This window comes from Charadrius vociferus, unplaced genomic scaffold (assembly GCF_000708025.1).
Source record: "Charadrius vociferus isolate BGI_N301 unplaced genomic scaffold, ASM70802v2 scaffold527, whole genome shotgun sequence".
Taxonomy (NCBI): Eukaryota; Metazoa; Chordata; class Aves; order Charadriiformes; family Charadriidae; genus Charadrius; species Charadrius vociferus.
In genome coordinates, this window is record NW_009649428.1 from 103,788 (window position 1) to 118,888 (window position 15,101).

General features: G+C 40.9%; 1 protein-coding gene across 1 annotated transcript in view; it reads right to left on the minus strand.

Annotated features, from left to right (window-relative positions):
* PLA2G4C (phospholipase A2, group IVC (cytosolic, calcium-independent)) overlaps positions 1-15,101 on the minus strand; it is a 53,812-nt gene that overhangs the window by 17,459 nt on the left and 21,252 nt on the right. The window contains exons 2-5 of the mRNA XM_009889497.1: positions 4,034-4,150; positions 2,421-2,563; positions 420-615; positions 42-159 (exon numbers count right to left, since the gene is read on the minus strand). Coding sequence (XP_009887799.1) covers positions 42-159; positions 420-615; positions 2,421-2,563; positions 4,034-4,150 — 574 coding nt within the window. The remainder of the gene's footprint in view (positions 1-41; positions 160-419; positions 616-2,420; positions 2,564-4,033; positions 4,151-15,101) is intronic.

A 15,101-nucleotide genomic window follows, 5' to 3' on the forward strand; every position in this document is an offset into this window, starting at 1 on the left:
TGGTATTTAAGATACAGTTAGACTAGGAGCCCATATTTTACCTGGAAAGTTTCTACCTTCTTCTTTCAGTTTATCCTTATCCACTGCTGCATAAATTGGGTAAGGGTTTATTCCGGTCTCTGAGGCGTCCTTGTGGTCAGCCAGCTCATTCTTATCAAACTGGAAGATAAGTATGGACTTCTGAAGGAACATAAAATGCCCCTCCCCTCTGCTATAGCACTGAGGACATCCCCACTTAGGAGACTGGATTGACCAAGGAGCTGGATTAACAGCTTCTACCTTTCCATATCTAGAGATAAGATGCCATGCTCTAAAATATTGCTTCAATTTATACAACGCCACAAAAAACCACCCACCAAGGTCAAATTTAGTCTGAGATCTTCAAAACACTCCGAAGGTATTTGCAGTTAGCCTCTTACCTGCTTCAGTATCTGGTATACAACACAGGAGGCCCAGAAGTCAGTGAGTGAATAAAGTTCACCTTTTGATGACTCCTCTAAGTATCCTATTGTTTTCATAAAATCCCAGGATTTACTGAGGCTTTCACACAGTTTCTTTTCCAAGTGTATCACATTTTCTGACCATTTCCTATCTTCATACAGGAAGGACATGCACCTTTTAAAGAGAGAGAAAAGTACTGTCTCTAGCACAGGGGGAAGTGAATGGGGCTTTGTTTTTTTCCCTTGAATCTGCATACAGATATAGCAGTGTCTCTAAAAACATATGGGAGGAGGAAGAAGTCCCAGACTGCTACAGAAGCAAGGCACTTTACATGATAGAAAGGTGTCATTATTCCTTGGTCGCTTACTTCCCAGCTGCATGCTCATGTCATTTAATTCTTTAGATGTTCTGAAGCTGGATCTGAAGCTGGATCACGTAGCTGGCTACGTGCCATATATTATGGGTAAATTGCTGCAGGAGGACAGATTTTGCAGATGGCATTAGTGGGAAAGATGTGAAATCTGCCAAGAGACAAATAATCCATCAAGGAACACGGAACAAGTTAAATGTGCAGAGTGTCATCATGTCATCATTTTGCACTAGAGACTTGTGACTTTTCTTTGTCTGTTATTAGGACCAATAAAGCTGCTACTTTTGCAGAGTGACATCATCTCCTACTAAACTTCCAGCCCTCAGCTTGTGCTAGCTACCTGAAGAGATGTACAGGCTCACTCTGTTCCAAGACCAGCCCCACAGCTTAATTCAGGTATAAATTAAGGTGTACAGCATTAACTTCCTCATCTAGAGCAGCATGTGTGTTGACTCTGTGCAAGGAAGGAGATGTTCTCGATTACTGCAGACACCATATATGGTACCTAAGCACAGACAGTGACAGTTGAGGTGGCCTAAAACTTTCAAGACTTCTGCCTGCATTGGACAGACAATAATATAAGACCTGTGTCAGACGTGTGTCTTCATGAACCAGCTGCTGAAAACCAGACAGGATATCCTCCTAAGGCATCTGAACTGTCACTGGAAGCCTGTCTTTAGAGAACATAAACCTATCCTGTTAAGCACAATGGAAGGAGACCTGTGTATGTCACACAGAGATACATGTATTGAAACGCCAACATTTAGGAGTGCTAGTCTCAGAGTTCTGCTCTTAGAGGGCAGATGTCTGTATGTGACATATAAGCCAGACTCCTTTCACAGTCAATTCAGTGTCATGAACAACCCTGGCATGTCATTGACATGCTGCACGTGGGCCTTAAGGTAAAATGGTTCAAGTTCCTGAATGTCATTTCTTCTCATTGCATAGAAGGTAAGCCTAAAAAAGTAAATGAAGTATATACATTCGAGACCATAATGCCATTTAACCTGCCACAAAGATGAGTGACATCACCACAGATTTGGTAGATTTGATGCAGTACGTGCAGGAGACCCAGTGCTCTTCCAAACTGGTAGGGGGCTGGCAAAGTAAGTACCTGAACTGGCACTAGGTATTTACATTTAGGAACCTGACTCATTCCCGTACACTTGAGAGATGCAGCACAGTGGCCTGGCCCCCTCTGAAATACACCACGGACCCTATTTGAACAAGTCCCTCCTCTTCTGAGTAGGATGTTACCTCGAAGTTTTCAGTGCTTTCCTGGCTACTCCTCATGGCCTGTAAGCAGGGGGAATTGTCTCATCCAGAAGGTAAGACGAAATGGCCAAGTGAGCTCTTTGTTTGAATCACCACTGAGAGACGATAATTTCTTCCTGTCTGGGATGAAAGGTCAGTCTTGCTGAACTGTAGTTCATGTCACAAATATTCCCTGTGTCTCCCACCATTTCACAGGCAAACGTCTCACCTACCACTCGGTTCATCCACTGTGAGCCCAACAGAGAGTTCTGAACAGGGATGAAAGTGTCAAATTGCTGTTGAATCCATGGATCAGGAAAAACGTTCACTATCACAGCAGACAACAGGCACCTACCAGGTGGATCCCGACACCCCACACAGGTACATGACAGCATCCAAGAAATTCCGTTTCTTCAGCTCCACCAAGGTTCCTAGCAGGGCTAGCATGGCACGCAGGCCTCCACCTGACCCCAGAACAACGATATTAGGCACGTCATTCTGGGGAATGGAAGACAGAAAACACATTTCTTTTTGAGCAAAGGCTAAACAAACAGGCAGGGATAAAAGCTATGCAATTCTCACCTGACCTGCTTCCTTGCTTTAGGACACATTCCATAATCTGCCTCTTTTCCCCTATTTTTCTTTTTCCTATACATCACAGTCACAGAATGTGTTCTCCTTTCTATTGTGCTATCACTTGTCTTCCTGGTACTGCAATTTGTTGTGGCTGTGTTTCTGTACTGTAACTTCAAAATATAAATAAACCTTGAGTAGTACTCATTATGATTATCTAGGTGTCATCTCTGTTCCCTTTTTGTCACCAAAAGAGGGTTTTTTTCTCCCAAAAGTGGAAGGTAGGACTATTACAGTCAGACAGAGAAATTTCTCAAGAAACACGTTGTACTGGATCTGGTTGGAAAAGAGTCAACTTTTTTTCACAGCAGCCCATATGGGGCTGTGGTTCAGATTTGTGGCTAGAAAGGTATTGATAACACACCAATGCTTTGACTTGCTGAACAGTTTTCTACAACATCAAGGCTCTCTCTCTTTCCCACTCTGCACTCCAATCCCGGCAAGTAGGCTAGAGGTGGGCAGGGGTTGGGAGAGGGCATAGTTGGGATGGGACAGTTGACCAAAACTAAATAAAGGGATACTCCATACTATATGACATCATGATCAGCAATAGAGGTTCAGAGGAAGGAAGAAAATGAGATGTTTGTGGTTATAGCATTTGTCTTCCCAATTAACTGTTACACATGCTGAGGTCCTGCTTTCCAGGAAGTGACTAACATCTCCCTGGCACAGGGAAGCAGCAAGTAAATCCCTTTGCCTGTACACATATCTTGGCAGTTTTTCATTTTCCTGTTTAACTGTCTTTATTTAGATCCACGACTCTTCTCACCCTCCTTGTACTTTCTCCATGTCACATGGGAGAGGGGAGTCAGCAAGCAGCTCAGTGGGTGTTTGACTGTCGGCCAGTGTCAACCCACTATACATGCCATGAGGATAAAATGAGCATGGAGTCGAAGAAAGATGCACCAGAGTGCACAGAAAGATTAGAGAATGTGTGTGCATGCTTATTAGGATACAGACACATTTAGGTGGTTAACGGTATGCGTCTTCCAAATGGTGCGTATCTATTCATATATGCATGTACATAGAGAGTTATAAAAATATGACTGTATATAAATATATACAAGGGCAAGTAGATTAATTAGTTAATTAACTGATAGATATGGGAATTGCAGCTGGAAATGCCACTGAAAACTCTGTGTCTTGTTCCCTTTTTTGTCCCTGAAGAATTTCTAGCCTGAATCCCTTTCCCAGCAGCAGAGAGAAAGCCTGCGCTGGAAAACTTGACAGATGATGCTTCCTAGGGACAGGGCCGCACTTCAAATGGCAATCTGTATGACATCTCCATCACTGGAGTGTTATCCTTTTTTCCGTATTAGGGCTGTCAGTGCTTACCTGACCACAGGAAATCTCCAAGTTCTTCAAACACATCCGTACTTTTTCTCTTCTCTTCTTAGTGGCATTTATCTCACCTTCTGAGAGATCATGAGACAGACGGACTTCATTGTCATCCTGGCATACAAAGTGAAACACTTTCAGGGTAAGAATATATCCACTGCAAGAAAATCAGTATATGGGATCCATACAGGTGACCCATCATTCTGCAGGCTGGCCAGTGTTATCTCTGAGTCAATACCTAACAGCATCATAAAGAAGATCAGGGAACTAATTTTTTGTATTACACTTTAAATACAGGATGAAAAAGGCAGTGTTTATGACTCTAATAAACAAAGTGAAGAGGAAGGAACACAAACAAAAATTTCAGTTCTTCCAGATTAAAAAGTCCTTAAACTCCTGATTAAGGAAAATAATCCATTTTCTAAAAGGAAACATTGTTTTGCCTGTTAGAGTTTTTTCACAATATTAATGGCAAAACTGATATTTTTTTTTCTTGTTGAAGTGATTTATCAAATCCAGTGAAATTTGCTAGTTGATTTCCTTGATCCAGTGGTGTATTTTTCAGTTAAAAGCAAATGTCTAACTTCAACAAATGTTCACAGTAGCCTAAAGAAATACAGCTTCCCTAGGTGTGTATTATAGATCAAGTATATGCCTGTGGCAGCATTCACCTCATTTAACCTTCAATTTCAGCCTGAAATCCCCTGAACATCCTTAAAGATCAGTGCAGAGCAAGAAGCATTTCCAGAATACCACTCCTAAACCATACTTCAGACACCAAAGAAGTGCCTGTTTAACTCCACTATGAAATGCATTCATCACTACTTCATATCTAGAACTCTATAATGCAGATGTTTAAAGTCAGCTGGGATGAATCCTACCCTGGTTCTGATTCATGTCCTGCAGTATCCTCTTTAGCTATCATCTAGAGAGGAGGGCTGAAATAATTGCAATTAGTCCTTATAAATACTTTGCAGAGTATCATTAGCCTGAAGTACATAGAACATCCATTTTAAAAAACAATCATGAGACAGGTGTCATAGAATGTGGACAAATGCAGCCAGAAGAGGAATTAGGAAACAGAGGGGAAAACCAGGGTAGAAAGAGCATACCTTGGTAGCCATTGAAATGTCTGTCTTTGCTTCCTGGAGACCAAGTGAAAAGGGAATACACGGCAATGTCTTAGCTCAGAGTAACTTTCAAACTGCAAAGAGCTGAATTTATTTTCCTATGACCCTCTTCCAAGGCAAAAAAAAAAAAAAAAAAAAAGAGTTTAAATGGACTGAGTAATCTGAATAATTATCATGTTGTATGATACCATTCATGACCTAAGATTAATGATTTGCAGCCTGATGGCTTTGACTGCTCCACCTTGTCAATATTGCCAATACTGCCATAATTTCCATGCAATGCTAACATATGTATATGAGACATTTGATGCCAAAAGAATTAATAAATATTGTGTATATCCAAAGGCAATCAAATGACCATCTTTAGCCCAAATAGTTACACTACCATTGGCTGTTAGTGCTTTCTTGACTCAATCTGATTTGATAACATACATGAAAAAGCTGTTTCAAGTTAACAGCATTCTGCTTTCCAAGAGGACACTGGGAGCTTCCTGATACAGGCTGGATATTCCTTTGGCCTAACACCCGGCTGTTTATAACCTAACCTCAAGAAACACATAAAGAGTAGTCTTTGGGGTGTGTGCTTGTGTATATATATAAAAAATGGCAATATTCTAGTTCCATGTAAGTGCTGAATGCTAAGTGCAATATTCGTTATGTGCCTGCCTGCTTCTTAATGTCTCCATCAGAATTTAAAAGGCCATTACTAGTATCCAATAGAGGTTTAGTCCCAGTATGGCCATGCTTCAATATTCATTTTATCCTGGTATCGTGACTAATTTTCTGAACTGCAAGTATGGGCCCTCCTTAATAACTGAGGCGGAATACTTTGCCAATCATTATATATCATATTCTATTGATCACAACTCCTGGGATGGCAGCAGTGTAGAACAGCATCCACCTAATCCCTCCTTCCACTATTAGAGATTAGTTTATGACGTAGATTAACTGCTTCCCACTTGTATAGTCTAAAGCACCAGACAGTTATGCAGGTATCTCCTGTTTTATGCCCACAGCCTCAGAAGAGGCCTATGCAGACTAAATCCTGAGTGCTCAGCACAGTGCTTACCACAGTCAATAACTATAAGTGGAAAAAACCATGCAGAATTCAGATAAAGGGAAATTTCCTTTGAGAGGTCTTAAATAACAACATGCTTTTTTTTTTCTCCTTTGATTATGTAAGAAACATAGACATCTCAATGACTGTATGTGAACAAAATAGTTTTCCTGGGATCAGGCATTTCATGAAAAAGTAACAAAAATGGATATATAGGAAGGACAATTAGATGACAGAGTCAGAAATCATGTGAATTTGTGACTTACTTCCGTGTACTAAAAATTCTCCCTAAGATGACATCTATTTATTTCATCTTTACTGTTCCTTCAAAGTTTGCCAAGCTTTAAGTGTTGTGATATAAACTTTAAACATTGTGATGAAAATCACCCTCATCCTCACATTCGTGTTGAGTTTCAAAGTTTTTCACTCTTTCCAGAATTTACAATGATGAGATATAGGTCATATAGGACAACACAGATAGTTTTCCAGTAGGAGGTGGGAGTCCGTAAGCTTTTGTCCACCCTCTAGGATGTGGGAAATAATATTATTAATGCTTACAAATACTTAAAGGGAGGATGCCGGGGGGTAGGAACAGTTTTTTCAGTGGTGCCCAGTGTTAGGACAAGAGGTAATGGGCACAAACTTGAACATAGGAAGTTCCATCTTAACATGAGGAGGAACTTCGTTACTTTGAGGGTAGTGGAGCACTGGAACAGGCTGCCCAGAGAGGTTGTGGAGTCTCCCACTCTGGAGACATTCAAAAGCCGCCTGGACGCTGTCCTGTGCAACCTGTTGTAGGTGACCCTGCTCTGGCAGGGGGGTTGGACTAGATGATCTCCAGAGGTCCCTTTCAACCCTGGCCGTTCTGTGATTCTGTGTGATGATGTGATTTATGCCACCTCAACAGAGTGTCGCTTATGACCTTTAATAATTGCATGGATTTCAAAGAATTTTGGCTGAATTTTCTAATGAGATTTCCTTGGAACTGCCCCTGTTGAGTTGGAAGGAAAGAAATTAAACAGTTATGTAGCATTGCGTTTTCATGATACCACATATGAAACAGATTTTCGTCATTAGCGCGTATATGCATACCAGGCTATTAACAGAGAGCTGGTGAACAGGCGTATCCTACTGTCGTGCTTAGTGCCAAACCGGCCACTGGGCAGAACGACAGATGCTCTCCCCTACCTTTCTTCAAAGAGGGGCAGGAGAGAGGGAGACTTATGTGTTTAGAAAGAACTAAACTCCTTTAATGAAATATTAATAATAAAATAAAAAGGAAACAATTAAATATATACAAAACTGTATCAAGCTCCCAGGATGACAATCACGTCACTGGCTGGCACTGGGAAAGTCCCAGACTGGACTCAGTGACACATGGGAACTGGATTCTGGATCTGCATTCAGGATAGGGATCAAAGGCAGATAAACAGAGTCCTCCTTGGACGCAGCCATTGAAGACAGCGAGCTGACCCTTTGACCCTTTCTTTCTCTTACACTGAGAACTCAGTTTTATTGGATCATTCCATCAAAGAACAGATAAATGAATTCATGACCATCTTCTTTATCTCTCCATGCATAAGAAGTTTGGTGCAGTTATGGTATTCTCTTCTCTTTGTTTCTATGGCCACAATGTTCTAGACTAAAACATTCATTCTTCTAACGCTCACTCAGATGTGGTTTCTCTTTTTCCTCTCAAGATTTGCAATGTATTGCTTTCTACAGATGTGCATCCAAGTGAAACTGAGGAATGTATTTTGGGAACACCAGGAGCTTTTCCAGTGGCTTAGAAATCCCAATATGTTCTTGCTGTGACATTTTATTTTACTGTTTAATTGCAAAAACTTAGCAAGATTCAGACTGGGCAGAAAACGGATCAAGATCAGTCCTGAGGAGAAGGACTTGGGGCTGTTGGTTTATGGGAAGCTCAACATGACGCAGCAATATGCACTTGCAGCCCAAAAGGCCAACCGCATCCTTGGCTGCATCCAAAGAAGCGTGGCCAGCAGGTCAAGGGAGGGGATTCTACCCCTCTGCTCTGCTCTCGTGAGACCCCACCTTGAGTACTGAGTCCAGCTTTGGAGTCCCCAGCGCAAGAAGGGCACAGACATGTTGGAGCGGCTCCAGAGGAGGACCTCCCCTCTGGGGAGGATCAGGGGGCTGGAGCACCTTTCCTATGAGGACAGGCTCAGAGGGTTGGGGTTGTTCAGCCTGGAGAAGAGAAGACTCAGGGGAGACCTTAGACCAGCCTTCCAGTATCTGAAGGGTGCCTACAAGAAAACTGGATAAGGACTTTTTGCAAAGGCATGTAGTGATAGGATGAGGGGTAATGGCTTCAGACTGGAAAAGGGGAGATTTAGAACAGATATTAAGACAAAAATTTTTACTATGAAGGTGGTGAGGCACTGGAACATGTTGCCCAGGGAAATTGTGGCTGCCCATGTCATGAAGTGTTCAAGGCCAGGCTTAATGGGGCCTTGAGCAACCTGGTCTAGTTAGAAGTGTCCATGACCATGACCACGGCGGATGGGTTGGAACTAGATGATCTTTAAGGTCCCTTCCAACATAAACCATTCTATGATTCTATGATAGAGAAAGGCTCACGATGGCAATTTATGTCTAAAACCAGAGCCATTTGGCTCAGTCCCTGTCATTTACCCTTTAGGAATCATGGTCCCCTTACCTTCCAGATAGACGATGAAGTCATAATGCATTCTTTGGACCTTATCAGAGGAATCCAGTTCAATTAAAATGTCATCTGTATGTTGATATACGATCACTCCTAGTTTCAGTGGGTTTTGTTCTAATTCCTGAGCTAAATCCTGATTTAATGATGCAGAGCTATGTCTGAATCCTTGAAGTAATTTGGTAAAAGTGTACTGAATTCCACCCCAAGTGAATCTTTCTTGACCTTCAGGTTTTAAGGGGACCATCAAAATCATATCTTTTACATCCACAGCAGCCATCCAAGAATGAGCCTTTTTCTCTCTGGTATAAACAAGATATGTGACAGCGTGTAGGCATCCACTATTATTATTCAGTTTACCATCAAATGCCAGGTGCCATTGTGTTTACGAACAGGTCACACAGGGGAATTATACAGGGAATGAGTTTTCTCAATAATATGCCATCATTCTAAATCCTGAATAACAGTAGTTATACCTAGTGTGTCTTTAAGGCTTATACGACATTGTGATACATGACACAACCTCCATGGCCGGAGGTTGTGCTTTGGCAGTGTCAATAATATAGTACAAGAGGGCCACTGGAGTGGCATCTGTAACCTCATCTGGATCAGGCTCAGGTAACAATGTGGCTGAGGTGGGGGCAAAAGGCCCATTGCCATAATCAGAATCATCCTCCTCTTCATCAGCTGCCAGTGCATAGATGTTTTGAATAATCTCACGCTCTGAGACTGGGCAGGTACACTCTCTCTCTAGCTTTTGCAAAGCCAGAGATCTAAGATTAGTTTCTAACCACTGAAGTTGCTGGCTCTTTCCGTGACTACAGGATTCAAAGGCAGCTGCTCATTCCTCTCCATCCTTAGCTCGTTGTTCAGCGTCTTGAACTCACTGCTCAGCACCTTTTAGGAAAGTACCTGTGGCCAATAATATCTCTGTGAGAAACCCAGTGAAGGGTCCCTTGTCTTCCTTTGCTTTATGTTTGGAAGTTTCCTGCCACTTCTGAAATTCTGTTCACAGCGTCTCCCAGTCAAAACAATTTTCAGTGATCCATTTCCTGTCCCACCTCAGTGTTTTCAATCCTTTATTCTCTTTCATGTTAGCTCTTCTTCAAAAGCCTTCTCCATGATCTGTGCATTTACAGTATCCCACTTCTGACATCAATTAATGTCATGGTCACAACCTATGAGGATTACCTGACCTGCAGGTGTATAAAGATTGAGACCATGGGTTCATAGGATTGTGTAATATGCAAGGACATGGAAGCTTCATTTCTATTAATTACTTTATTACAAATTATTACAAGTTGTGACTAAAAAATTTCCACTAGTAAATCAAGTACAAACTTACGATCATTTGCCTGTATGTGCACCTATATATATATTGTTGAAGGTGTTACCGGTATGGCACTCACCAAACAACTCCCAGGAGTGGAGCCAATGAGCAGCAGAAAAGTCTCACTTCAAAGATGATCTGTGTCACGGCGTCCAGAATCAGTCAACCAGGCCTTCCAGATCAGGGTCCAGTCTGTCAGGGAGATTGCACACAAAGAAGCTCACTTTGGGTAGATAGTGAGTTACTTTTATATCTTTGGTGTAGATACATAAATGGTCATAAGTGTTGTAGATACATAACTGGGACACCAGTTCCTGGAACTGTTGCTGCTGACTTCTGCTTTCCTAAAAGGTCAGTTTGTTATTGTGGTTTCTTTGTCCTGTGCTTATCTCGGGCTCTGAGCTGTGCATATCAAGGACTACCCAGCCTCCCAGCAAGCAGATACCCTTCTCTGTCAGTACTTTTCCATTACCACTGACGGCTGCTCCATCACTGGGTTTGTTCAGTCCTAAGGAAAGAAGGCTCAAGAGGACCTTATTGCTTTCTACAAGTACCTAACAGAGGAATATGAAGAAAGTAGAACCAAATCTTTTGTTAGAATCAGAATAAGATACAGTAATATAAGTTACTCCCTAAAGAACACTTCCAATCAATGAATTACTGCTGTAAGCTGAAATGAGTCCTGGTAGATTCCATATCCTTAAAATTGCCTTTTTCATTCTCTTTTCCCTTTCATCCAGCATTGCTGAGCACTCATACCAGCAATTATGTTACTTCTTATTGCTATTGCAATTATCACCTTGACTGTTTTTTTTGTTTGTTTGTTTGTTTCTTTGTAGCAGGCAGCATAAGACAAATATCTGATCATTTCACTAATAGGTTTCATACATTATATATGAATTTTTTTGCTGATGCTGGCTCATATTTCTCCTGGCTTGCCTCGTCAGCTTTGGTGCTGCTGATTTTGAAATAAATACACAATAAATTAACTAAAAATACTTTATTCTTTGTATATTTTATTAAAGATCATGGCCAGCATAACGATTTTTTGTCTTTTGAGGGAATGTTTCTGAATAACTTACTATAATTTAAAATGAAGGAAGAACAGTATGACATAGCAGCTTAAGGCATCCCAAATGACGTTACACCTTTGTGTGGGCAACTGAATCAAGGTGTATACCTCTGATCCCAGTGGGAGTTTAGGTAGATGGATGTGGACTGAGATGAATTACAGCATTCTGTCTGATGTCCAGCTGCTGTTCTGAAAACGCACAAGTCTCCAGTAGGTTCTATGCTATATCTGCATGACTGCAAAGTTGTCTCTGTTGTCTAAGGACATCTAAAAGGATGTCAGAAGTCTCTGTTCTGGCCTATCGATCCCAGCTTGCATTTATGTCCAGACACCTATATTTTGGTGGGTAAATGTATCTTGATCTTTAACATAGTCTCAACAAGATGGTTTTGGGACATACTTACAATGTGTCCAAAATGCTCTGTAAGTGACTGCAGTTATGAGCATACATGCTTTAAACTAGTTTAGTTTTTAATTTGATTTTGGTGGGTTTTCTCAAATGAAAATGAAAGTCCTTGCACTGTTTTTTTTAAAGTTACCTTTAAGCTGCTTATCTGAAAGGTGTTATATTTAGTGCATTTCACTTCTTGGGTGTCAACTTCACGCTAGACAGAAGGTAAGAAGTTAGCTGGTGATGGCAGTTATCTAGTCTCCCTCTGCAGTCAGTGAAGTGCAGTCAGCACCCTAATAAATTCATTTTACTTTAAAAGAGATGTCTAAAACTATGGAATAGATCACATTTTGGGGGTACCTGCTTTCTTTCCATTTACCACAGAGAAAGCCAATGTGTCTGCTTCACACTTAGGAAAAGTAAATGAGGCAATATCCATCCTGTCACTGGAGGATGGATTAGAATGATGGCATTTCTCTGCTTCATGCGGTGTCTTGTGAAGTTTCTAGTCATGTACACTATTAGGCCCATAAAAATGTCTAAAGAAGGATTTGGAGGTTAATTTTTCCTTTCTTCAGACTTGCCTTGATATTTTTTCACTGTTGCTGTTGATTTGGTATTGCCAAGCAGCAGAGTCAAAGCATTACATACTTGCACCGTCACTAGAAATGTTCATTAACAGAGATGTCAAGTGGGAGTGTCTTTGCTTGTGCATGGAATAAATGATGAAACAAGGGAGAAATAGAGTCAAACACAGAAAAGGGATCATTAGCCCCAGAGCATCCAGTCAGAAACATGCAGGTAGTTTTACAGAGAATTGGAGGGTACATAAGGCATTTGGGAAGAGAAGACAGGTCAGAAGACATTGCATTTCTCTCTGTGATTCACTGCACGGGGAGGAGGAAGGAAACAGTGAAGCTTATCCTGAAGCTGTCATAAGGTAAGCATGCCTTGTTTCATTATCTGCAGCCATGAGGAATGGCTTTTCTTCCCTTTGCATAGACTTCAGAGAAGTGTATAGGGAACAGAAGGGTAGCAACTGTGATGACATTTTTTAATTGAAATAACTGATGGGAGATCAGGGAAGAAGATACTAGGAAGTCTGTCTTAACTAAGAGGATCATTCCTGACCCACAAAAATAAGTATGATACATTGGGAAAAATCAATATGGACATTGTAAAGACTTGAGTTTCTTGAAGTTGCAAACAAACAGGCAGAGAAAGTAAATCCGGTTATTACATTCTATTTGGACTTCCCCAGAGCTTTTCACAGAAATAAAGCCATCCTATAATAAAAGGAAAGAGCCTTAATTTCATTTAAAAATAAATAAATAAAAAATTAAACATGGGAAACAGCAGTAAATGAATTCCCAGACTCCTATGTCCAAGTTCATTGTATTCATGAACATGTAAATGCTCCTAAATGATCTGGAAAATGAATGAGTATGTGAATTCAGCTGTGGAGATCTACAGAAAGATTGGATTGCTTGAGTCATTAAGTTTGCTAAGATGGAAGGTGGAATTTGATAGACAACTCAGAAGTGCTGTATTGAAGGAGAAGTAACAATCCTAGGGAGATGACCTGCTCTTTGTACTCTGAGAATGGGATTGATAACATCTCCAATAACTATGATAAGAACTTAGACAAGTACCTCACACGACAATGCATATTTTAAAAACAATCTGTGTTGAATCCTACCCTTATTTTTTGAACATACCAAAGCACAAAAAAGCTTGGTGCAATGAATCCTATCTGCATCTAAGTGATCTGTCAAATGTCGAAGGAATCTTCCATGTGTACAACAGAATAAGTGTCTCTAAAATTTCGAAAGTCAAATTAAATTACTGTGAATACCTTGGGATAAGACTCATATAATTCCATTTAGACATCTAAAAGATGAATGTAAAACTCTGAGCAAGCTGTCAATAGTTCCCTGTGGTATCAATGAGACAGGGACCCGCAGAAGGCAATCCTGGAGAAGATGAAGTGCTAAACCAGAGGAACTTAGGGCCACTTGGGATGTCCAGGACTTATTTGTTTGCAATCCAGGTGCACTACTTAAGACTGACTTCCTCAAGACTGACTTTTATATCATGTCTGTGTCATATCCGTCAGCCACATGTAGATGTCTCTGGTACTTCAAAACAATCAGTGACCACAGACAATTATGTTTAGTTACCTGATTGTACTGGTTTTAGCTGGGATAGACTTAAATTTCTTCATAGTAGCTACTATGCGGCTATGTTTTGGATTTGTGCTGAAAACTGTTGATAATGTAGGGAACTTACATAGCATCAAGGCCTTTTCTGCTTCTCACACTGCCCTGCCAATGAGTATGCTGGGGGCGTGCAAGAAGCTGTGAGGGGACACAGCTGGGACAGTTGACGCCAGCTGACCAAAGGGATATTCCATACCATATGATGTCATGCTCAGCAATAAAACCTCTCTGATGACAGGAAGCAGTGAATGAAGTCCTTACTTTGCTTTGCTTGTGCACACAGCTTTTGCTTCAGCTATAAAAATGTCCTTAATGTCAACCGATGAGTTTTCTCACTTTTACCCTTCCTATTCTCTTCCCCTTCCCACTGAGTGGAAGTGAGTGAGCAGCCATGTGGTACTTAGTTGCTGGCTGGGGTTAAACGATGACACTGACTGATTTAATTCAGATCATCTGAAGATACCCATCTCCCTACGCATTTAACAGAGAGGGAGATATATCTTACCTGCTTCTGCCCATTGATTATGCAGGTAGCCGAAGTCCAACCTCTGTGACTTAGAAGTCTAAATCACAGATGATTTTTGTACTTAGAAGAAAACAAAGGGTTGTAATTCCAAATTTATGCTCAGATTTGAGTGTTGTCCATTCACAATTGAGTTGTCTGGTTCCTTTGGACCTTACCTGGTAATCTAAAATTTAAGTTCGCTGGACAGGCTGAATGAAGAAGACTAATCACAGACCTCTGCAAGATAGTCATCTACCTTTGGGCTCTGTAACATTTAGTGGAGGCTGAGCCAATAGAGTCACTGGACTCTATGTCAAGAGACACTGTATCCTGAAAGAGATGTGTAAACTAAGTCAGACCAATCACTGTTAACAGTCTATCTCCAACATAAAAGGAAGTTTTGAACACTAATTCTGATGTAAATATCTACATTGCCAGTGTCGTAAGTTTCACTGGGAGTATGAAAGAGGCTTCAAGAAGGCAGAATGACTTTCTGTTAATTACCCTTATTTTATGGTTCACAGTCACTAGTGTGTGTCCAGGCACATGACATCCATGTAGATCAAGCTTCTATTTTAAAAACCTTCAGCTAGTTTCAGATTACAGTGGACAATAATAATCATTGTAAGTTTTCTAATATTTTTTTTCTTTTCTTGAGCACATATATTCTCTCTA